Below are 22,993 nucleotides of genomic sequence, written 5' to 3' on the forward strand. Positions count from 1 at the left end.
TTGACGCTCGCCACACCATCTGGTGTATACGACGGTATGCGACCACACATACCGTCGTCCTTCCCGGGGCCGCTGGCCGGGTGGTTCGAGCTCCCACTCTTGCCGCCCGCAACCCCGGAAGCCCCCTTTTAGTCGCCTCTTACGACAAGCAGGAGATACCGTAGCCCTATTCTAGTCCCGGAACTGCAGGGACAACTATAATTTTTACCTACAGATTCATAGGTAAAAATTATAGTTTTACCTAAGTAGGTACCTTTTTCATAAAATTCTTTTTGGCGAATATTACTTTGTGTGGTGTAAAAGTAAACGATATCTATAGGCCACTATTCATAGGTTTCAGTAGACCTGAGATAGGACTTAAAGATACAAACAGAATTATGACACATTACACGTAATACCTACGTGCCTCATTACACTAAGTATAATGTCGCAGACATTTGTTAACATCTCGGCCCAGTATGCGGAACTAACGCCATTAATTTATTTCCTTTGATAAGTCAAGCGGTGAAAGTTACCATTGTTGAGCGGGCATTGTCTGTGATCTATCATGAAATCAGTGCTGTCACAGTTTCATATATGCTAATAAAGCCCGCAACAGTCAAGGTGTTATTGTTCAAATATTTCTAACAAAAAAAACTATCTATGTAATACAGTTTCTATGTCATACACCTTTATACCTAGGTTTTCAAAAGTACACCTCACAGATACGCCTAATATAGTCAACTCAATAGTGTATAACGGTCGATGTCGTACGAGAGAGAGAGAGTATTATTATTAGTCTTAAGGGGTAGCAACGCATTTATACCCAATCTTAGGGAGTACCTACTGACCATGAGGTGAACCACTTAATCCTTTTCAACATTAAAAAAATGAAAAGTAATACAAATCCATTCCTATATACATAAGATAAGATAAGATAAGATAAAATACACTTTATTGCACTACACATAACAGGTGAAACAGTATGCAATAGGCGGACTTATCGCTAAGTAGCGATCTCTTCCAGACAACCTATGCATGAAAAAGAAAAGAGAAACAAGCGAAGAAAGAAGGATAGTGTGCGTGAAGTTAGAGAAGGAATAGGTTATAAAGGATAGGATACATTTAGTATTAGTGTTAAAGCAACAAAAATAGAGAGAAAAAAACACAAACAAAACAATGACACGGTACACATGGAAAAGACGAAAACGACGAAAACAACGACGAAACGACGAAACAATGTCGAAAATATAATAGCGTCGTTCATATTCGTAGACTTGTAGTATTTTCGCCTACGGTTTGTTGTTCTATATCTTCCATATTATAAGCTTAGTTCAACCTAATATATACGAGTAGCTGTATAGCAACAATGCTCGCGCGGCGAATAGATAGGTACATTGATAATGCGTTGTTGACTGTTGACTAATATTTCAAACGGTGTTACGCGGAATCTGAATGTTGCAATGACTTCGGAAGTAGAAGTAGGTAATAGGCATAAGCTGACACTTGGCATTATGATGTAATTATTTATTCACCATAGTTGATAAAGACATAAAAATACATAGAAGATTTACACAATTAAATGTATTTATTTTATAAAAAATCGAGTCTATTTACAAATCTACTCAGCAGTCAACGAAATTGACGATTGTACATGTGTGTTGTTTTATTTATGAGTATATATATATATATACCTAGTTTTTTTATAATATAGGACTAGCAGACGAGCATGCAGTCCACCTGACGGTAAGTGGCTACTGCCGCCCATGGACATCTGTAATCAACCCCAGATAGGATTAGATATTCCTACCTGACGTCGGCCACAGATGTGCCGCTACCCCTGAGGAATAAGCTGGAACGCCTCGGAAAAGTCTGTCTCCCTTACCACACCCTTTAAACCGGAACACAGCAGCGCCTAACACTGCTGTTATTAGGTAGAAATAGGTGTGGCGGTGGTGCCGCCGGAGTCGAACCACAAAGGGTTCTACTACCTTCAAAATAACTATTAAATAATATTCAATAGATGGGTTATTTTAAAAAAAGTGTTATTGTAAAGTATAAGTGTAACTAATCAAATATAATTGCTTAGCCATAGTCGACTGCGGTATTATATTATTTCTACTTCAAAGCAGCAATATTTGTACTACTTAGAACTGCCAAAAGTTGAATCGGAGATGTACCTATGCAATGTCGATCTGTAATACTGAAGCTGCTTCATCACGGCTTTTGTTCTAGCTGGGGGTTAAAAATGTTTTTGTACACCATCAGACCCTTACTAAGGTAGTTTTCAGAATAGATTTAGGTCATCTGGCTTCTTCCAAAAAATCTTTTCACATCCAAATTTCGAACCTCGGGCCGTCATGTGTGAGTCAAAACATACTCGTACTACAGGACTACTGAGGTAGACTGGATGACCTTTAACTCTTTCCGTTATATAAAAGAAATAATGCATGTAACCGTAGTGTACATTGCCATTATATCTCTTTTAAATTATATATGAATTATGATGTATGACTTTAATATTAACAAGTGTTAATTATAAAACATTACCTGCTAAATGCAATATACAAGTCACGAAAGCAGGTCTTTATAATATTATGCGAAGTCTTCATTTCTGGTTCCGGTTCCAAATATTGTAAAGGTCAATTTTGCAATCATTAAAAAGCTGCGCGTCAACTGGTTAGAAGTAACGTGTTGACCATACGTTCTTAAATGATATACCCCTATTATAAGACAAGCCGTGCCTCCGACTTCGGTCGTGTTCAGAATATGACTCAAGAAGCATACAAGAAAACTGCAATTTTGCAAAATTACTTCTGACTTTAAATTGTTATATGTTTTGGTAGAGAAATAACTTGATTTAAATGAAATAAAGAATAAATGTGCCTATAGTAAGAAGATTTAATTCAATTTAGTAGTTTTGGTTTGATGCTATATCAAAAATCCAAAATGGTATTTTCGATGTTATTTCTAAAAATAATAAAAAAATGCTTATAAATATTTATTCTCCGTTCTGCTAACTACGTTTTTGCAAATATATTCGATGAACAGACACAAGTTTATTGATATAAGATTATCCACTATGTAATTACTTTAAATAACTGAGAATTGACATAACACAATATTTCTAATAAGGAACTGATTTCTATGTGATTCAGATTATTAGACGGTTAATATTCCTATCCACTTACCGAATTTACACCAATTATATGTATTTCAAGGAAATGAAATAAAATAAAGCAACTAACTATTCTAGTGCGTAATCCTACTAAAGTATGTTGCGTAAGTAATTAAAAATCTTATAAATTAATACCAAGGTTTATTTTGTTATTATTATTACATACATTACTTTATTTTTTTAAATATCATCATCAACCCATTACTGTCCCACCGCTGGGCGCGGATCTCCTCTCAGAATGACTTCACATACCTTTGAAAACTTTTTTAAGATTTCTCAGGTATGCAGGTTTCCCCAAGATGTTTTTCGTCGTCGTTTAAGCAAGTAATAAATAATTTCTAATACGCACATAACTTGAAAAATCAGAGGTCCATGCTTGGAATTTGATCCTCGGTCCCCTCGATCAAGAGGCCGAGTTTCTTAACTACTAGGCTATCACTGTCTTTAAAATATTAATCCATCTTAATATAACTGTTGTAAATAAGTAAATATTATAATCTTTATATCCAAAAAGTATTGTTATAGGTTACTAAACTCTTTGGTAATGTTTTCTGAGTTATTCCTTCTTGTCAAATATTTAGAGAAATAAAGATGTGTCTGAACTAAGAAAATAAGATTTTATTATTTAAAGTATTTCACGATCCTATATTTTAACAATAACAAATCACATGACTGTGTGCAGTAGGGTATTTGCGTAGCCCCATCCACTTAGTGCACAAAGAGAAGTAACATATTAGTGATTTACATCATAGAAAGTAAACTCTATTTGGAAGAGACTAGACTACTCTCTTCTCTTTTATTAGTTATTATTGCAATAAGTCATGCCATTCATATGCAATACAAATATACGTATGCGACAGGAAGAATAAATAAAATCATCTATATCATTTATAGCTATAGCCTAAATTGTAAATAATAATTTAATACATAATTTATAATCGACATAAAATTACATATAATAAGCTGTTATTTTTCATATCTATTTGTGTTAGGTTTTACGTTTCCCTATTTAATGGCCTTAGAAAAAGTGCATGCATAAATGTAGGAAGGTGTGATTGGATGTATTTTTAATTAAAGTCTTGTCCGAATTACTTTCATAACGCACTCATAATGGAATTCATCAAAACAGGAACCGAAAAACTGTACAGTTTTTCGGTTCCTGTTTTGATGAATTCCATTATCAGTACTGTGACTTGACCGAATGTTGAATTTCATGAAACATTTAACTTAAGAAACTTGTCAAAGTGAATGGTCGACTTGAAAGCCATAGGTCTGCCGGGTTGACGCGTGCTTTGTACAAAAAATAATGTATGTTTCAAAGGAACTGGACTTAATATGCGCATCAGATCGTGTGCCGTCTGTGTTTTCGGAATTAACAGTTATCTGCTTATGTGGTATATGGTTAATGGGGACCTTGGAAAAATGCTCCATTGTATTGCTTCGAAATAATGTCATCAATGCCTATAACCGCACAACATATACGATCACTTAAAAGGACTGCAAGTACACGGCACTACTTAAAAGTAACGGTTTTCATAGTATAATAATTTCTTAAGTTATCCTAAGCGCTAGGAGTATTAAAATGCATATCCCATCAAAGATATAATTAAGGTATGCAATCAGGAAAATAAGTATTGTTTCACTAATAGAAAAATTTGTTAAATCACGCCTAAGTCTTCGTACCGGTTTTAGGCGCATACGCAGGTCAGGTGAAGAAAAGGCGCGCGCAACGCTTGCACCCGTCAGTCGCACCAGGGTCGCCGAAGGGGTCGGACCACAATCTAGTCATTGTATTTTTTATTATATTTTCAAATATCATAAATAAAAGGTCATCATGAAAGTGTTCATCGTGTTGACGGCAGTCGCCGCTTTAGCGAGTAAGTGTTTATGAATATTATCCATTATTATATTTATTAATGTAGCAAATATTTTATATTATAACTTATTAATCTATTACTTTTAATAAACAAAACATATGAAATAGCCAAGTAAATAACATTATATTCGTAAATATATTTAAAAATCAATCTTTGCATTGATAGAGATTTTATAGATATTCTGTTACTCTTTATTATTTTAATATCTATTAAATATATAAATTTATTATAATTATACTACTGCAAATTCTCACACATAAAATTAGCATGCGTTTCTTATCTTTGTCTGAAATTCAACCCTTTTATCTATTTTCCTTTATATACTTTTTCCCTTTTCAATTATGCATTCCACGTGTCTTTTTTATATATAATGTCCAGTTGTCTATATTTCCAATGTGAGAACGTTCTACTAAGTATTCACAATGTGTTCGATCGATAGGCCATTTGTATGCACAATTATATTGTCCAAAGCTCTACGATAACGTTTAAAGTGATACAAGTCTTCAGGGTACTTGAAAGTAGGGTAAATTGTGAATTATTCATAGCTTACATTGATCTATTTAATTTATTTATGGCATAGTAGCTCACCGATTGGCTCTCATGAGACACGATTAAGTGGAACAATTAATTAGGTCGTAGCTGTTTGTCGTAGCAAATATTAAAGATGTATTTTTATACTTTTTATAACCCCTTAATTATGTAATTTAATATCTTTGAATGTGATGGAATATCACAAAGCGTATTAAATTTTACTTCAGTTTACAGCAATATAAACTTAGAACTTATTTAGATTTTATATTTTTCGTATCATTTTCATAGGACATTTCAAATTTAAATTGAAATAGCGGACATATTTTATAAAATTGTACTGGGAAAAAAAATGAAATAGTGAATGACTAGATTTTAAGTTACGCTAAAACACCAGGCTTCACCCTCGAGTGGTTTCACAGAAATCCGACATTGACATTCACTAGTTTTTGCTTATAAAAACACAATCACACAGAATTTCTATAAGCATTGCGACGCAGTAGTGTTGACATCGGGTAATATTAAAATTTACGTAAATGTCGAATGGGAACTTTTGCAATAATATACCTACAGTTTGCATAAGTGATTTCTGAATGGTAGCTTACAATTTCATGCCTCTATGAATGTGTTGCGAAGAAAATTTTAATGCTGGCTGACATTAGCAGCTTAATTAACCCGTAGAGGTCACCGTTCGTGCATCCTCTTGCAACTTACATTCATTTGTAATGAATCACATGTCTTCAAGTAAAAGGCATTCGAGTATCGTTTCATTTGAAGATTTTTATTGCAGATATAATTTTCCGTACATGTTTCCAGTACGATACGTCAGTGGAATGACTCAATCGTAAATTAGTGTGACAACGATTCGCTCGATGTGTAGAATAAAAATGTTCAGAATACAAAGCACCTTCCAAAGTGCCTACTGTATATTTTAACTCATTAAGTAGATTTTTCAAAACAACCGCATATTTGGAATAAATTCATTTCTACAAATAGTTATTTTAAAGTTAGCTAATAAAAGGTTACTTAACGTGTCGTTATTGTGGATGTTTGTCTGTTTTTTGTTCCGAAAGGTTAAACTCGTTTGTATTTTTGAAATAGAATGACTATAACTCTGTCTGCTGTTTTCGATTGCAATTTATGAGGAAATAACTGAGGTATGATTGAGAACATTAGGCCATCCCGAATGATAACTGGGACAGATAAGATTTACAGAGCTAAAGTTGTTTCGTCATCAAGTCAATGTGTTTTTTAATATTCTATCTTTTTAATATAATCAAGTTCTAGCCAAGAAGGAAATGTGATGCGAATAACTTAATTTTAATTCAGAGAATCAAAGTGGCAATAACTTTAAAGCCCTATTTAGCATATTAATGTTGAATAATCTTTATATTGCAAAACATTAATATTTGCGTAGTAGCGACGTGTGATCTTATAGCTTATTTAAATAGAAAATGTCAACTTTTCAAATAAATTTAGTAGATAGAGAATCGAAACCATTTATATCTGAACCTTAGTATTAACAATAGATTGTCATTGGAAAGTATATTATACGCTTTCTAAGTGAAAATACATAACTGAAGTCGGAATCAGAGCATTTCCGTTCATGCCTTCCCTTCTTGGAAAATGTCTGATTGAATGTTTTTCGTATTGAAGTCTGTAATTAAAAATGTACCTATTGTGTAACTTATATCATATTGACCCATTAACACCATTGTCGGTCATTTGAATATTTGCAATTGTAGAACTGAATATCTTAGCTAAAATTCAATCATGTTTATCAAAAATAAGTAATTACCAAAAAATATACTATCAACATAATTAATGTTACATACAATTTTAGCATACCTAATTTCGTTGCTACAACTTATTGTAATTTTTTTGATAAGACCTAGAGCTCAGAAACTATGTCAGAGTTTCAACAATTTTCAATACATTCCACATTATAACAAAATTTATAAGATTAAACATACTAAAGTAGGATATTTATAGAGAGTTTAAAATGGTTTGATTGATGTGACATAAAGAACTTTTTACATAAGATTGAATTTTTTACGATTAGTCTTGTACCTACTACTACTTGTAAATTACATCTGCGACATCTTGGCGTTTGATGATCAAATCTCAGGATCGCGCCCCATGGTGCATCGTTCGTTGATGCACCGTGTTGTAATCGGCATCTCACTTTCACTTCTCGTTGCGTCAGCGCCAGCGGTTGGGTTGCGACGCTCGTCGCTGCGCGGGCGGTCAGCCCACGCCAGTATGTGCCTATGGAATCTCTCATCTAAGAAGGGTGTAAATGTCCTTCAGATACAAAAAAGTCACAAACAATCGTATGTTATTCGCCAGCATGCAGCCCACCAAATTTTGAATAGTCATTGTCTCTACAAGTCTCTCTATATCCAATCGCACATGTTCACAGTTTCGTTTATATTAATTGCTAACTCTGTCCTTAATAATCCTGACACCTCAAAAAATTTAAGAATATTCCAAGGTGGTCAATATTCTTTTTGTGATTATAACCAACCGACCAATGAATTTATTTTTCTTAATTTTGCTTCTGGCATCGATAAATTTACAGATAAAGTGAACCCACTTGCTTTTAAATTTGCATATGTGTCCCTACATACCTACCTATACCTATAAATAATTTTACCGCCTGGAAATAACTGTTTGAAATATGTTATATTAATATTAAAACGAATACCTATTTGTGTAACTTAAATAATGACAATATAATGGAAATTAATACGTGATTTTTAAATCCTGCCACGTTTCGACTTTACTTAGTTATTAAGTTAATATTGGGCAATCACTATTAACCTGCTCACCTTGGCCTTAAAAATTCTTAGAAATTATGTTAAAATAATCATTTATACAATAGTTTATATATGCCAAACCAGAGTATAGAGATGTTTTACGAGTTTAAAAGGAAGATAATGTTAATAGGCGCATAAAATTAACGTCTAGATGAGTACGAAAAGGTCGAACGATAATCAATAATGAATCATTATTCATCACGTTTTTTAAATAATTTAATCTGTTAAATTATGTGCATAATATTAATTCAGTTATTTGAACTTTAAAATATCAAAGTTTACAGGTCAGATGATGTTATAAAAAGAGATTGTATTGTAATAAATTAAAGTTGATCTTATAAATACCATAAGGCCTCAACGACTTGAATCCGCTCAGCAGAGATAATTTTAAGCGGAAAATTCCGCTAAACGTGTGCAAATGTTAACTACTTACTTGTTTGTTTAAAATTGTTTAAACATATCCGTGTGATTTGTCATCGCTTGTCATAACCACTTGCACATTAAGAAACGTAATACGCAACTGATTTCAATCAAACTTTCATTGGATTTTAATCCAGAATTTAGGAACTAGCTGTTTACAATACGTATTGTGATAACGGCATCTAGCACGCAATGTTTCGACACAGGGATACCGTGGTCGTGGTGAACCCGTTTTCACGTGTTGCCAATCAATTAACTATTGCCAAAGTATGCGCAAGAGCAAGTATTGTATGTAAGCCAATATTATGTGTCGATGACGTTCGCCAATCGTTACATAAGCTTGTTGTTACACAAGAAAAAGCTGACCTACCTCGTTCTTTGTGATACGAAAGTACATAAGAAATAGCCTTTTTAACACGTGTATTTACGCATATGCTAGAATTATCAACCATCGAATGCAAGCAACATAGACCTTTGACCTACAAAACAAGTTTTTGGCATTTCCCGTTAGTAAGCTATTAGATGGAATCGTTTTAATTGTTATATCTACAAATTTGTACCTAAAGCTGAGTTTTAGCTTCCTGTATAGTAACTAGTTTGGTTTTAAATATTTTTATATAATTATTATTATACAGACATATAAAACAACTTTACAGTTTGCACTATAGCGCATTATGCATTTTTATCAGCATACACCAATATTGAAATATGTATAGTTAATAATTTCAATGTACAAAGTCGTTTTAAAGGTGTCCAGTTTGTTCGCCAGTTAATAACGCAGTTACAGTAGGTACTTAACTATAATGCAAGCAAAGATAATTAGAACTTTTTGTGTAAGTACCAGTTGCAATCCAATGCACTGGACTTGTTTCATTCATTACATACTTTGCTGTGAATTTCAGTGTAAGGAAGTGTAAAGAAATTAGTTTTGAACACGTTTGTTTTTTATCACAACATGTTCTTTAATTAGAGCGGTTTGAAGAAAAAAATATAGCCTAATATACATTTCTGATGTACATATGTACAATTAAGCTTGTTTAAAAATAAGATTCATTGCATAAACAAACACTACAAGTATAGTCAATTTTTTGGGCTATAGTCATTATATTAATAAGAAGTAAAATAGTAGTTAGTATTTAGTAATACTACAACTGTATTTAAATAATGGTATATTATTCAATAAGTTTACGACAATAAGGTTTCCTGCTTTCCTTTATTTCTTAATATTTTTTGTAAATATCCATCCACATCCACAATACAGACCAATAACAAAAACTTCATTTATTTATATTCCATTTTTTCCCCTCCAGGCGCTCAATTCAAATGCCCGGCGAAGGATGGACAGTACGAGGACGACAGACAGTGCGATAAGTTCTACGAGTGCGTCGACGGCACCGCGACCACCAAGCTTTGCCCCGACGGTCTGGTGTTCGACCCCACCATCAGGAAGATCAACAAGTGCGACCAGCCCTTCAATGTAGACTGTGGAGACAGGACTGAACTTCGTAAGTACCTACTATATTTGTGATAAAGCTTATAGCATAAGCGGCAAATATGAACAGCTTACCAATCTTAATAGTTACTTCTTACTTACGAAATTGTACAAAAAGCTATATATAGGATTGATGTCTACATCAGTTAAATAATAGAGATCACTTAATTCCGAGAGTCAAGGATTAACAATGTGGAATCAGCTGCAATCAAATTCAACCTTCATTAATAATCAAAAACTCAAAACCAAAATGCAAGATAAAACAACTAAACTCCTTTCCGTAGTTTATTTTTAAAATATTTTGAAAGTACAGGCTGCTTTCGGGAAGCGTATAATAAAATAAAGGTTATTTTCTTATTCATATTTGAATTAGTAATTAATTTCCTAGATAGAATATTAAGTGACAATTTCAAACGAGACCTTTAAGTCCTTTTTGCTACCGCAAACCTTGAACTGTCAATAGTTTGCATAGTTTCATGCATTAATACTTCGAGCGGTTTCTAGCAAGCTAGCACTCCTTATCATTATTATCAGTGACCTATCGTTGTGTATAGCATATAGAGCATACAAGCATTATCTGGAGGTCACATACCGCAACTGTGCCAGAAGTGAAAGTGTCCTGTCTACCTTTGACCGCCTAGGTCACACATCGCTGACTTTCCAGGTCGATCAGTACGTAATGCCTAAATATAACTCAGTCATAAACGCCGAAATAATGGTACATATGATGGTTAGAAAAAAGAAAAGAAGAATACATGTGTGAGAAAGAAGAATAAAATAACACGATAGTCTCATTTTTTTGGTATCTATAGAATATAGAAGAAGTAAGATGATCTCTGCGGCGCACAAAGAGTCAATTGAATACAAGCACTCAACCTTTCGTCTACACAACTCCATATACAATATATGATGCAGGTGAAATATAAAATGCTACATTCGATGACTAAATTGAGCCGTTCAAAGGATATTAAGCCTGGAGAAGTAACCGGAATACATAAGTCAATTCTAATTCTGTTACTTACAAGTTTTGCATATAATAGTATACGTAAAAATAATTACATACTTAGACAGTTTTATCTGCCTACGAAGCCTACGAAGACTGCCAATAGTCTGGGAATTTGTAAATGTACAAGGCTGTGTAGTTTGGTTGGAATGCAGATACGTGTCATGCATACAAACACTTCAGATGATTATACCAAAACTAATTTGATATTCTAGAATCACAGGATTTGTCTATACGTAGAAGTTTCCCGAAACATGCTTCCAAGAAGATTGTATGTAGTTATACAATACTTTGGCTTTGTGTTATCTTAGGTTTACAGGAAAATTTGTTGCTTAAACCATTCATACCAGTAGAAAATAATATACAGTAATTTAATATACAATTAAATAAGCGGTGCTTAACCTAAGCTCTTATTTTTCTTAATATGGCTGCAATTATTCTTACAGAAATATCTGTCACATTTTCGAACGTAGTTATAGATAGTTATTTTATCGGAACGTGAAAGGAATTCGGCCGGACAGCTGGACTCGTACAACCAAGGCGAATTGGTTGAGATCGGAACAATTTAAAAATAGATAACAACTTTCCGTAGATCTTGTTACCTAGCAAACATTTTATTTGTTGTTTTAATTGCGTTACACGTTACACAATACTTAAAATAAAATCCCGGATTCCGGAGGCCGGGTAAAGCGAGGTCTGTGACCACATATTTTTATATTAATCACGACAACTCCAAAGATGGTAAAACTATAAATTGTAGTAAGATATATTTCGCCATTAACATACCACATATTTTTATAGACACCTGAATTGACAAGAACAGAATACGGTCGTACATTTACCTACAGGAATGAAGTCTACGTAATTTAAGATCTTTACAATAAAATACAAATAAATATAAAATATAAATGTTATATTCATTGATACCACAATGTTAAGTTACACAAGTCACAAGAATGTCAACAGCCGAGAATTGACCGTAAGCCATAATTAGCAATGTACCTACAACAATTTCTGGCGCCAGTAGTGAAGTGAATGTGCAAGAATGTCCTATTCACTATCTGAGTACGTGATTCGTAGAAGAGCAAATAAAACTCATTGCCTCAACCGGTCATTCCGACTTGAAGGTCATCAAGGATTTGTGATACAGCGATTAATATCAATAAATTAAAATCGATTTATCGCTGTGCTCCGTTATTATTTATTTCCGATGGACTTTACATTTTCATTTGTGGTATTTATACACCTTAAAGTTGTAAAGTATAAAAGTTTATAATAAAAGTAAAAGGGGTGAAAAGAGACGTTTAACGTTGTATAAAAATTGAACTTTTCTAAAACAGGCTTCAATGATATGGTTTCTTATATTAACCCCTGCACTGTATTCCTTCGAGGGTGATGAAATGAATAAGTTTAATAACATTTGCTAGAAATATAATTACATAGACAGATTCCGCGTAATACTACAGTAATTGTCATCCCCAAATTGAAAGTTCAGACTGTGCATATGATGCAATGATTCGACTTCAATAATAATTCGATTTCAAAAGTTGTTTTTGTCGCTCGCCTTGGTGTCTCTTTACTCGTTTTGTATGCGTAACAGGTTTTTTCCATCTACAAAATTTTAAGACCATAAAATATTTTTATTTCCTCTTACCATTTTACAGTTACCATTAAAGGTAATTACAGCACCTTAAGTAATCCGCCTTAATTATTATCGTGACCGTTTTATCTTAAACTTTCTAATTTATGACAAGAAATAGTTATGAAACATTGTTTCTGTTTAATTTAACAATCAATGCAGGTCATTGGTACCACGTAACCTTGTTATTAAATCATTTAAGCTGACCCTTGCGTTAGCTGAAATTATTATCTAATCTAAATAAAATGATAGAAGTTACAACAGCCTGACTTTCAAATGTTTTTGAGTAGACTGGAAATTTCAGAATTTGATGAATGTTCATAATCGCATAGCCTGCGGTGTTTTTCAAAATAAATATATCTATGCACTTCTTCAACGTAAGACTAAATTATTACTTTACATTATAATTATTAATAATTGATAAAGTATAACTATTTGTTATAACTATTTGTACTATTTGTACTATTATAACTATTTGTTATACTATCAATTATAATATGTAATGAATATTATCTCAAAGTCCCGGAGAGATTTCTTTAAAGAACTAGAGTAGTACTTCCGCATATAAATCAACATGTCTATCTATCACGTGCACATTACTTCTTCGAACCAGAAAACCTTGACGCCGCTAACATGTTCACTAGATCGTTTGATAGTAGTACTTACAAAATATCTAACAACATTACAATTTTCTTCAAAATCTTACATCATTTATCAATTTCAGAGCCACCAAAACCCAACAGCAACTGCCCGCGCCGCAACGGTTTCTTCGCCCACCCTGACCCTTCCGTCTGCAACGTATTCTTCAACTGCATCGAAGGTGACGTCACCGAGGTCAAGTGCACTGCCGGACTACACTTCGACGAGTACTCCGGTACCTGCGTGTGGCCCGATTCCGCGGGCAGACAAGGGTGTGCCACACAGGAGAGTAAGTGAATCTTTATTGCTTATATGGAAAGCGAGCGCTCTTGAACTTTTGTGCCGGAGGTAAACCGCTCGACTTAACCATGAATGGGTCACGTGGAGAAAATACGGCCCTTAAGGCTGTTCTTAGCATATTTTCATCACAAAGATGATTATCATGAGGCGTCGTTAATGGGCTTTATATTAACTTGGGCAATATGTTTCATTAGGTGAACTTTTACGTAAAACATTCGATAGTCATTTTTACACAGTTACCTACCTTATAGTCAGACCAATATACTTATAAGTTACAAGCAATACTTATAAAAGCAAGTGATAATTATTTCAAGTTGGCTAACACTTGATCATTGACCTGAATACAGCTTTGGTACATAAATTCAGCTTAAAGGTACATTCACGAAAAATACGATATATCACATAAGCACACATAGCAGCTTAAGCACCTCTCACCCGATCACTGACACGGATACATGTAATACAAAGAGCCTGTTACTACTACTACATAACTACCTATACTATGTAAACTGTTGTAACCAGTAAGTTGTAGTGAGTCACTGAGTAGACTAGGAGAAACAGAAATTTACTCGCAATACATTAATCTCGTTATCTTGAGTTGTGTTGTAACTGGATGAATCAGACATTATGGCCATTGATCAGATGGTTATGGCTTGCTTTGTGCCGTTTGGCTTTGTGCCATATAACTATTTGTCATTGCAGAATTGCGAATTAGTTGTTAGTGACTTTTTAAGACAAAATATACCGTATTTCCAATGTTTGTATATATCTCACAAAACTTAACAAATTCGACTTGATTTAGGATGAAAATAAATAGGAGAGTAAAAACTCCTTTTATGTGAATTCCTTAAATAGATTACTCTGCTGAAGTTATTAGACTAGATCATGTAAGTATACTCCACCAATGCACATTTAAGCTAGCGCGATGTCCTAAACCCTCACTCCAACAGGAGATCTGTCTCCGCAGAGGGATAGAAATAGATTGATGATGATTTAGGCATCTTTAATTATACTTTGTCAAAATTTAAAATTTAATTTTAACCGATTCAATTGTAACACATTCATGTATGTATGTAATTCAATAGTTATCAAATACTGAGCCATATAATTAACATTCCCTTTTCCTACAGAGAAGACCAAGGATGGTTTCGAGTGCCCCAAGGATCAGCAAGTGGACCCCCAGGGACAGGTCGTCGCCCACCCCAAGTTCGCTCACCCCAACGACTGCCAGCGTTTCTACGTGTGCTTGAACGGCATCGAGCCACGTGACCTCGGCTGCCAGGCCGGAGAGGTGTACAACGATGAAACCCAGAAATGTGACGCCCCTGAGAATGTTCGTGGATGGTCAGTACGAAATGATATTTTTTGAAATTAAACTCCCTGTGTTTAGTTCTTAAGTATGACCTTTTTAAATTATTTGTCTTTCTAATAAGCTAAACATATGTCTCCATGAAGTTTTTGACATAATGGGATAATCATTCAATATCGTGTACACAGTAACACACTGTCTCTGACGGGCATTTAGAAACCGAAAGCACCACGAATATATTTTTCCAAAATTACTGCCAATGGTAACAGAGTTCCAATTGTCATTATTTTTTGTAAGCATTGCACAGCTTTTCAATTTTTTTTTTAACAGAGAGTCTCATGAAATACCGGAAAAAAAAACTGAAATCATAATTATCCCAGATGTATATGTAAATGTATTATTACATTTTATATTATGCAAAAATCGTGTAGCATGTAATTTACAACATGATTTTTTATTTTTAGCGAGGACTGGTACAAGGACTCCGACGAGCGCGCGCCATCCAAGCAGAAGAGGAGCTTAGTTTAATTATGCCTAAGACTTGATAAGTTAATGTACTATAAGATATAAAATAAAAAATCCTCATGTATTTTACTTTTTCCTTGAATAGAAGTATTTACCTGATTATTCGCCATATATTATTTCGTACCGCCTTTAAAATATATATTTTTCAATGTTCATAGACAATAGTTATTTTTAAAAGACAATTATTGGCACAATTTTATACGTAACAAACAGTTTAAGTTGTTTTCCTAGTAGAATAAGTTACTAGACTATCATTTTCGTTAAACCCTAAATTAAAATAAGCCCTAAATTCAAATTAGAAATCATTGCTAAAAAGGCACAATTAATGACTACATTCACTGTATTGTATACAATATTACTGCCGACATTTTAAGTTATCTTGACTGTATTGAACAAATGATAAATACGAATTCTGATTAACCCTTAAATGGAACTATAACAACAGTAATACATCATCGTAAGCAATTAATACGTGTTATTTAAGTTATAAATGTATTACTTTAAAATTTTAACGGTCGTCTTGTACCTTATGTAGCATTAGAGCGCTGCTACGTCTTATGCGATTTTAAGGCAAATGCAGAATTACGAGGTATTTAATCTTAACTCTCAGAAATAACAACGTGTTCGTTCGTTCCTTCGTTTTATTTTTGAGGAAAACAAAACAGATCTATTTGAAGTTGATTACCAATTTTTATGGACGACAATTACCACATAATAATGTTATAGTGTTATATACGTTTGGTGTATAGATTTTTTCATATTTCGATCATAATAACGTAAATATCATTAAATGCTAAGTTGACTCTTAAATTATAAATTTTTGAAGTTTCTTCAGTAAAAAATGCAGTATGAGCACTACGGAACGAATTTATAAATGAGATATTTTAAACAAAACACCTTTCCTTACCTTAAACCCTCAAAACCCTTAAACACATACTAAGTATAAACTTTAAAAAAAAACAATTTCAATAAAGATATTCGAACTCATATAAGAGTATAGGAATGAGTACAATTTCTTGTATGTATTATAATTATTGATATAATCGTCGATAAAAATAATGACGAAATACTATAAATACGAAATTCCATACTATAATTACGTGTATGTTCTAACAATTTAATATACGAAACTCGAAATAAATTGAGTTTTTACCAACAATCGGACCGATATTCGTCTCTACCGTACTCTGGGTATTATTGGCTTAACTTATGAACTAGGAAAGCCTAATCGATAAATACTCTTAAATAATCAAAAACTATACAATGTATGACGTAAGTGATTAAGATTATATCAATAATTATAATACATAGAAGAAATTTGACCTTAAACAAAATTATATTTTCAGCTGATACAGGAAACCTATGCAAATTCAGTAATTATACTTAAACTTTATTTAAAGTGATAACTTTCTGTAAAATGATAGAACACAATTCCATAAATTACTTCTAGGAAAACTGCTTTTGTGTTTAGTATCACAAATCATTATTTACAATAACAAACAAGGAAAATGAAAACGTTTGTAACGGTAAAGAAAAATAAAAGCAAGTATCCCTGCATATAATTTTATTAATGATAGTTTTAGTTCTAGAATGTAAAACATTTCCGTGTACATACAAAGATGTACCCAATTTTTTGATATAAATACAATAATTTTAGTAAGGTGAATATTTTTGATTTATAACGACATATATGTTTAGTATAGTTTTCAAACGAAAAAAAAGTGGGTTTGTATCATAGCTTTACACAACTGAATACCAAATAACACATCTATAATTAAGGATAAAAAATAGATAAATCATTATATAACTGAGGTTTTATAGCTACTATTATGCAATAGCAATTATGGGTATCCGTAACGGAAACATTTACCGGTTGATTACCAAAAGCGAAATAAAATAATTAGCTTCATTAATCTACCACGTTATTCGTGATAGTTGATCTCAGATTTCTTACATATTTTTTGTATATATTATGTTATATAACAATCGGTACGTATAAAAATATTCGAAAGTCAGCTTTACGTGCTTATACTAGGTTGCAAATTTTGCTTTCTGATTGTTGGGTGATATAGAAAGACCGAAGCAGTGATAGCCTAGTGGTTAAGAAACTCGGCCTCACGATCGAGGGGTCCAAGGTTCAAATCACAGGCACGCACCGCTGATTTTTCAAAGTTATGTGCGTATTAGAAATTAATCATCACTTGCTAAACGGTGAAAGAAAACATCGTGAGGAAATCTGCTTACCTGAGAGATTTATAAAAAAAAATCTCAAAGGTATGTAAAGTCTACCAATACGCACTTGGTCAGCGCGGTGGACTATGACTTAATCCTTCTCATTATAAGAGGAGACCCGTGCCCAACAGTGGGACAGTAATGGGTTGTTGATGATGATGATGATGGAAAGAACTACAATACACTGTTAAAATACTACAGACACCTCCGACGACACAAACTCAGAAACCTATTTTGTAAAAGGATACCCTCAACAGCTATCCAATGCCATGGGAGCAACATCAGATTATGTGGTATTTTTACCCATTAAAATCCCTAAGTGGTTATCCTCAGGACTATGTAGAGGAGTTCGGTATTTTCATCGGAATGCAACACATATTGTATTTAAAGCATCACGAATACTATTTATTTTATTTCTACTCAACAAATTATTATTACATCTGCCATAAATTATGTTTTCAATTTAAATTTATTAAAATATTTAAATTTATATATGATCATAAGTTTACGTGAAAACACATTGAATATACAAGTCATAGATCCTTAACTCTGTTATTTAACCTATTGTTATATTTTGACTATTAAATATTATAATATCTGAACTGTATGTAAAACAATACCGAAGTCGGTAATTACCTGTAAATAAAAATCGGATAATTAATCAAAATTCAGCCATGCAAGAAAGATTACAAGCTTGTTAAATTATTCGTTGCAACTGAAACGCAATCGAGTTACGTACTGTCTATTAAAATTTAAAAATGACATTAGTGACACTAGAGACGGGGCGTATAAGCTTTTATTGTGTCTATTATACTAACCTCATTAGTATGTAAGTGTGTCAAAGACAATAAACTTTCAAACGCACTCGCACGTTATCACACACATCACTAATATTCTGCCTAAAAATATGTCTTTACTTAGTGTTACACATATTATTTTTAAATAGCATGATAGATAGATATTATCAAATATAAGCTACGTAAAGACAAAACAGAACATTTTTTCTCTGGTTAGTGATTTCTTTTTTGAAGCGTAGTATCGATAAGAAATGGAAATTTTATGAATATTTTCAATCCAATACCTTTTTAAAAACAAGATTATAATTTATCGATGACTTTTACGCAATCATCCGCAAACGTATGGCGTCGATGATGAAGCGGGTTGTGGGGACCACCAACGCCCTCCTTAGCAAATTGGTATGCAAACCAGACAGCCCTCTCTGGGCCCGCTGGAATGGTGTACACACAGGAGCCAACAAGTGTGTGTGTACTTAGAATTTAAGTTTTTTGTTTTAATTGTCTTTACTAACATAGGCTAAGTTGTCTTTAACACTAACCCCCTTGTTTTGTTTGTTGTACACTAACATAGTTTTAAGAAAATATGTACTAACCAAATCTATGGACTGTAAAAAAAGGGTCTGAAATAATGAAATTATTATTATATTATAATGGACCAATATACATACAATTCCGAAGATTAAACTGCAGTTCCGCTGGGGCGAACATTTCGTCACGACTATTTCTGCCTTATTTTACCTAGTTAATTACGCTACTGAAAGTAGATTTATGTGTAGTTTTGCACGACTTATGTACAACGATCGATTTAATATCAGATAGTATGCCACTTTCTATATATTACAAAAAGCCTACACATAACTTTCATTAACTCGACAACTACAGCTCCGCAATAATTTATATATCAAATACGGTGTAATTGGATTATGGTAATGCAAATTATTATATGTTATAACCAACTCGTTCTTCCGTCATCTTGTTCCGTTCATGTTACTATATCAGTAACTAGATCAAGCAGAAATTTAAATTAATTGCAGATTACGTATACATAAGTGTCATAAGCTTATGTTTAAGAATATGTTATGTATGAATGGTTGTGAGCCTCGTATGATAGAATTCAGAACGCGCTGGTTAGGTGCGCAGAATCCGTTTTTAGCCCGTATATTAGAAGTTAATCCTAGTTAACCGTGCAGAACCCCAAGATCGATTCTCGGCTAGGAGGTAATCTAGGAGTGAATTATCATGTTTTTTTTCTAAGACGTGTGTTCATGCCATAGTTGTTTTTGTAACTATTTGTATTACTTTTCAAAGTTTCTTTTTGTGATTTAACGCTTTATATTTAATTAGGATCTTCTGCACTTCGAACATTACAAGACAAACAAGTTATGTTTCTGTTTTCGGGATGCTCTGAGTCATTTTGAAATTATCCGAGGTCCTTCCTCATAACACCTAGCACGAAGGTCGTCGCAAAAACTTTAAAATATGTATAATATGTTTTGCTCACTTTTTTAGTCACAGACATTTCCCGAATGATCGTGTACATGCATCGCAAGCATGCATTCAATACTACTAAATTACTAAAACTCGGTTTACGCACTAGGTTTTTTGCACTATACTGTTAGTATTTGTTTAGGTAATTCTGATAAATCTGTAAATTTAATTACACTACAAAAATAATGATTTTTTTAACTTCTTTTTGCTTAACTTCATTTATTTCGCCGCTGCTATTTGTATTCAGAAATTATGAAAAATTACATCATAATAACAACTAAAATCTTCATCTTATATTACATCAAAATCCGACAAATTGTTAATTATCTTAAATGATTTATAATAATCTTGTCGTAACAATGTTAGCTGATCTATCATTTAACATGACGTATGTTGCGAAAGGCACCGCAAGATGTAATCACAATTTAATCTTCTATTAGTCCGCTATGAGTATTGTTTAGTATTTATCTCTTGCCTAAGCTTCGTGTGGCCTTTGTGTCACTGGGTACATGTTATTTGAACTTAGACTCATAAAACAATCTTATGTTGTATCTTTTATTAATATTCTTGATGACATAAAAATCAAAACATACAATCAAATAACTTTTAATAACTTATTTTTATACACAACCTTTTTTTTACACGCATGTCGACATCTAATAATTATGTATGAAGAAAACAAATGAATAAAGCTTCCAAAAAAGCCTAAAAATAATTAACATAATATAAGATTTTTTATAAGTTTTCATTCAGTATTTTATTTACTTTCGTTAAATCTTCTAAGTAATTGAGCTGAAATTGAGGGTCAGTAATTATAATCTGGAAAATGGTGAAAATTCCTCGTTGTGGTTAAACTTCTTGGATTCACATGGGTAACTGCCGCTCGTTAGTAGGTACACAATAGAGAGTAAAATAAAATTAAAAATAAAATCAAAGCTTTTTATGCTGAACACATTGTGAAGTGTTTCTAAACTTCGATAAGTTGATTATTAATTTGAGAATATCCCACAGTTTCAGCGCTCTGCAATATTCGATTGTATTGTTCGCTAGGAATTTAATGGAGTTGTAATTTCAAGTTGTTTCATACGATCTAATGTAGCTAGTAAACTAGTGGCAATATATGTAGAATCCATTTTAACACATTATTGAAAATTTCAACTGAAATCAATTGAGAGTAAAACTTGTTAAAAGTACCTAGCATTTTAGGATTACATCCTATACTTAATGCAATCTGCATAAATGTAAAACATCTCTATTTACATTACGTATGCTTAAATTTCCATATTCGGTCAACAAATAGGATTTATTTGACGATATGGGCACTTACTGTGAATAAGTGCAAAAATTCAAGTGTAAATTTATTACCAAGTAAAATTCAAATTTGTATAACCGCTAAGAACATTAAGGATAAAATGATTACAACTGTTTATAATGACTACGTTTGTAAGTTGGAGTTTAGCCGAAAGTAACTGAAGCTGACTAGCCCGAATATGTGCTAATGAAACCACACTCAATTTCAAAGTGTGTTTATATTACCAGGTAATTTTCCAGTCTACTTTGACAGCAAGTGTAATTAATAATAAAGATATAAACGAAATAAAATATTAACACTATTTCTTATGAATGTTGAATGAGATTTTTTTTATTCTTATCTTACACACAGCAGCCTTGGAATACGTATCGTATCCCAAGGCAAGGTAAACTGGGTCTTCTCTGAAAATAAAGACTTAAGTTCATAGTTCACCACGCTGTGCAAGTGCGAAACCTTCACTGTAGGTTCCCAAGAGTTTATTCAATCTTGTCTAAAAAAACTTAAAATGTATGTATAGATATATTGGTATGAAATTTCTCATTCACCTGAAATATGTAGCAGACAGGAAGTAATATAAATACACTATACAATTAGCTACAGTGTAGCCTAGACCTAGCAAGGATACCGACGCGTCAAGACGGATACGAGCGAGCAACAAGGCGAACTTGAAACGCAACGAGTCCAGTTATTTTAACTATGTAGCTGTCTCTTTAACCTTTGCAATTGACAGTAGCATAAAAACTGAAGGTCATCTATATTGGTTATGTGAGCACGGAATGTGAAAATTGCCTGAAGCTTAAATTACTATTAAAGTACAAAAAATACTAATCGATTGTAATCTGTATTGTTAAGATTTGAATGTGCTCTAAATTTTATGCATATTATACGGTTGTAAAATATAATAAAAAATATGCATATAAAAATAATTATGAGGCTAGTTCTCGGTCAAGTTTATTTCTGTGAGACTAGATATAGATATAAAACTTGAAATACAATGGGAAAAATTACAACTTAACAATTATTTTATTTCAACTAAAAGATTAATTTGAAAAATAACTGATGAAACATTTTTTTCAATCGTCATTAAACATCACTATTCGTACGGTTTTATAAAAAACATTTTAAAGCCTCAAGATTTAAAATGATTGTATTTAGAATATTTCAATATAGGTACCTACTTAAATAGTAATGATGCCCTCGCAAAATATAAAATAGATACTGCAACATGCTACGAATTTTTAAGCAAGTCCATAAAACAAATATCTGAAGAGATACATTTGCAAAAAATATATAATTTAAATCATATCTGTCACAAGCTAAATCTAATTGCTTGTCAATTGTCAAAATCAGAGTAGATAGAAAGTTTGATAATAACGATACAGTGTATATTTATCTAGTGAAAGGGGTCTAAAGAATTTTAAATACATAATGTAAAACTAACGCTTTCTACACACAT

At 32.7% G+C, this 22,993-nt stretch overlaps 1 protein-coding gene across 1 annotated transcript; it reads left to right on the forward strand.

Annotated features, from left to right (window-relative positions):
- Window positions 1–4,876: 4,876 nt before the first annotated feature.
- Window positions 4,877–15,772, forward strand: LOC140746920 (protein obstructor-E). Its single transcript, XM_073079079.1, has 5 exons — window positions 4,877–5,034; window positions 10,112–10,306; window positions 13,660–13,863; window positions 15,005–15,218; window positions 15,648–15,772. Exons 1-5 carry the CDS (start codon window positions 4,992–4,994, stop codon window positions 15,709–15,711), a joined length of 720 nt encoding a protein of 239 aa, XP_072935180.1. The 5' UTR covers window positions 4,877–4,991; the 3' UTR covers window positions 15,712–15,772.
- Window positions 15,773–22,993: the final 7,221 nt, after the last annotated feature.

This window comes from Epargyreus clarus, unplaced genomic scaffold (genome assembly GCF_041222505.1).
Source record: "Epargyreus clarus isolate Ecla_fem2 unplaced genomic scaffold, WU_Ecla_fem_2.2 ptg000014l, whole genome shotgun sequence".
Classification (NCBI taxonomy): Eukaryota; Metazoa; Arthropoda; class Insecta; order Lepidoptera; family Hesperiidae; genus Epargyreus; species Epargyreus clarus.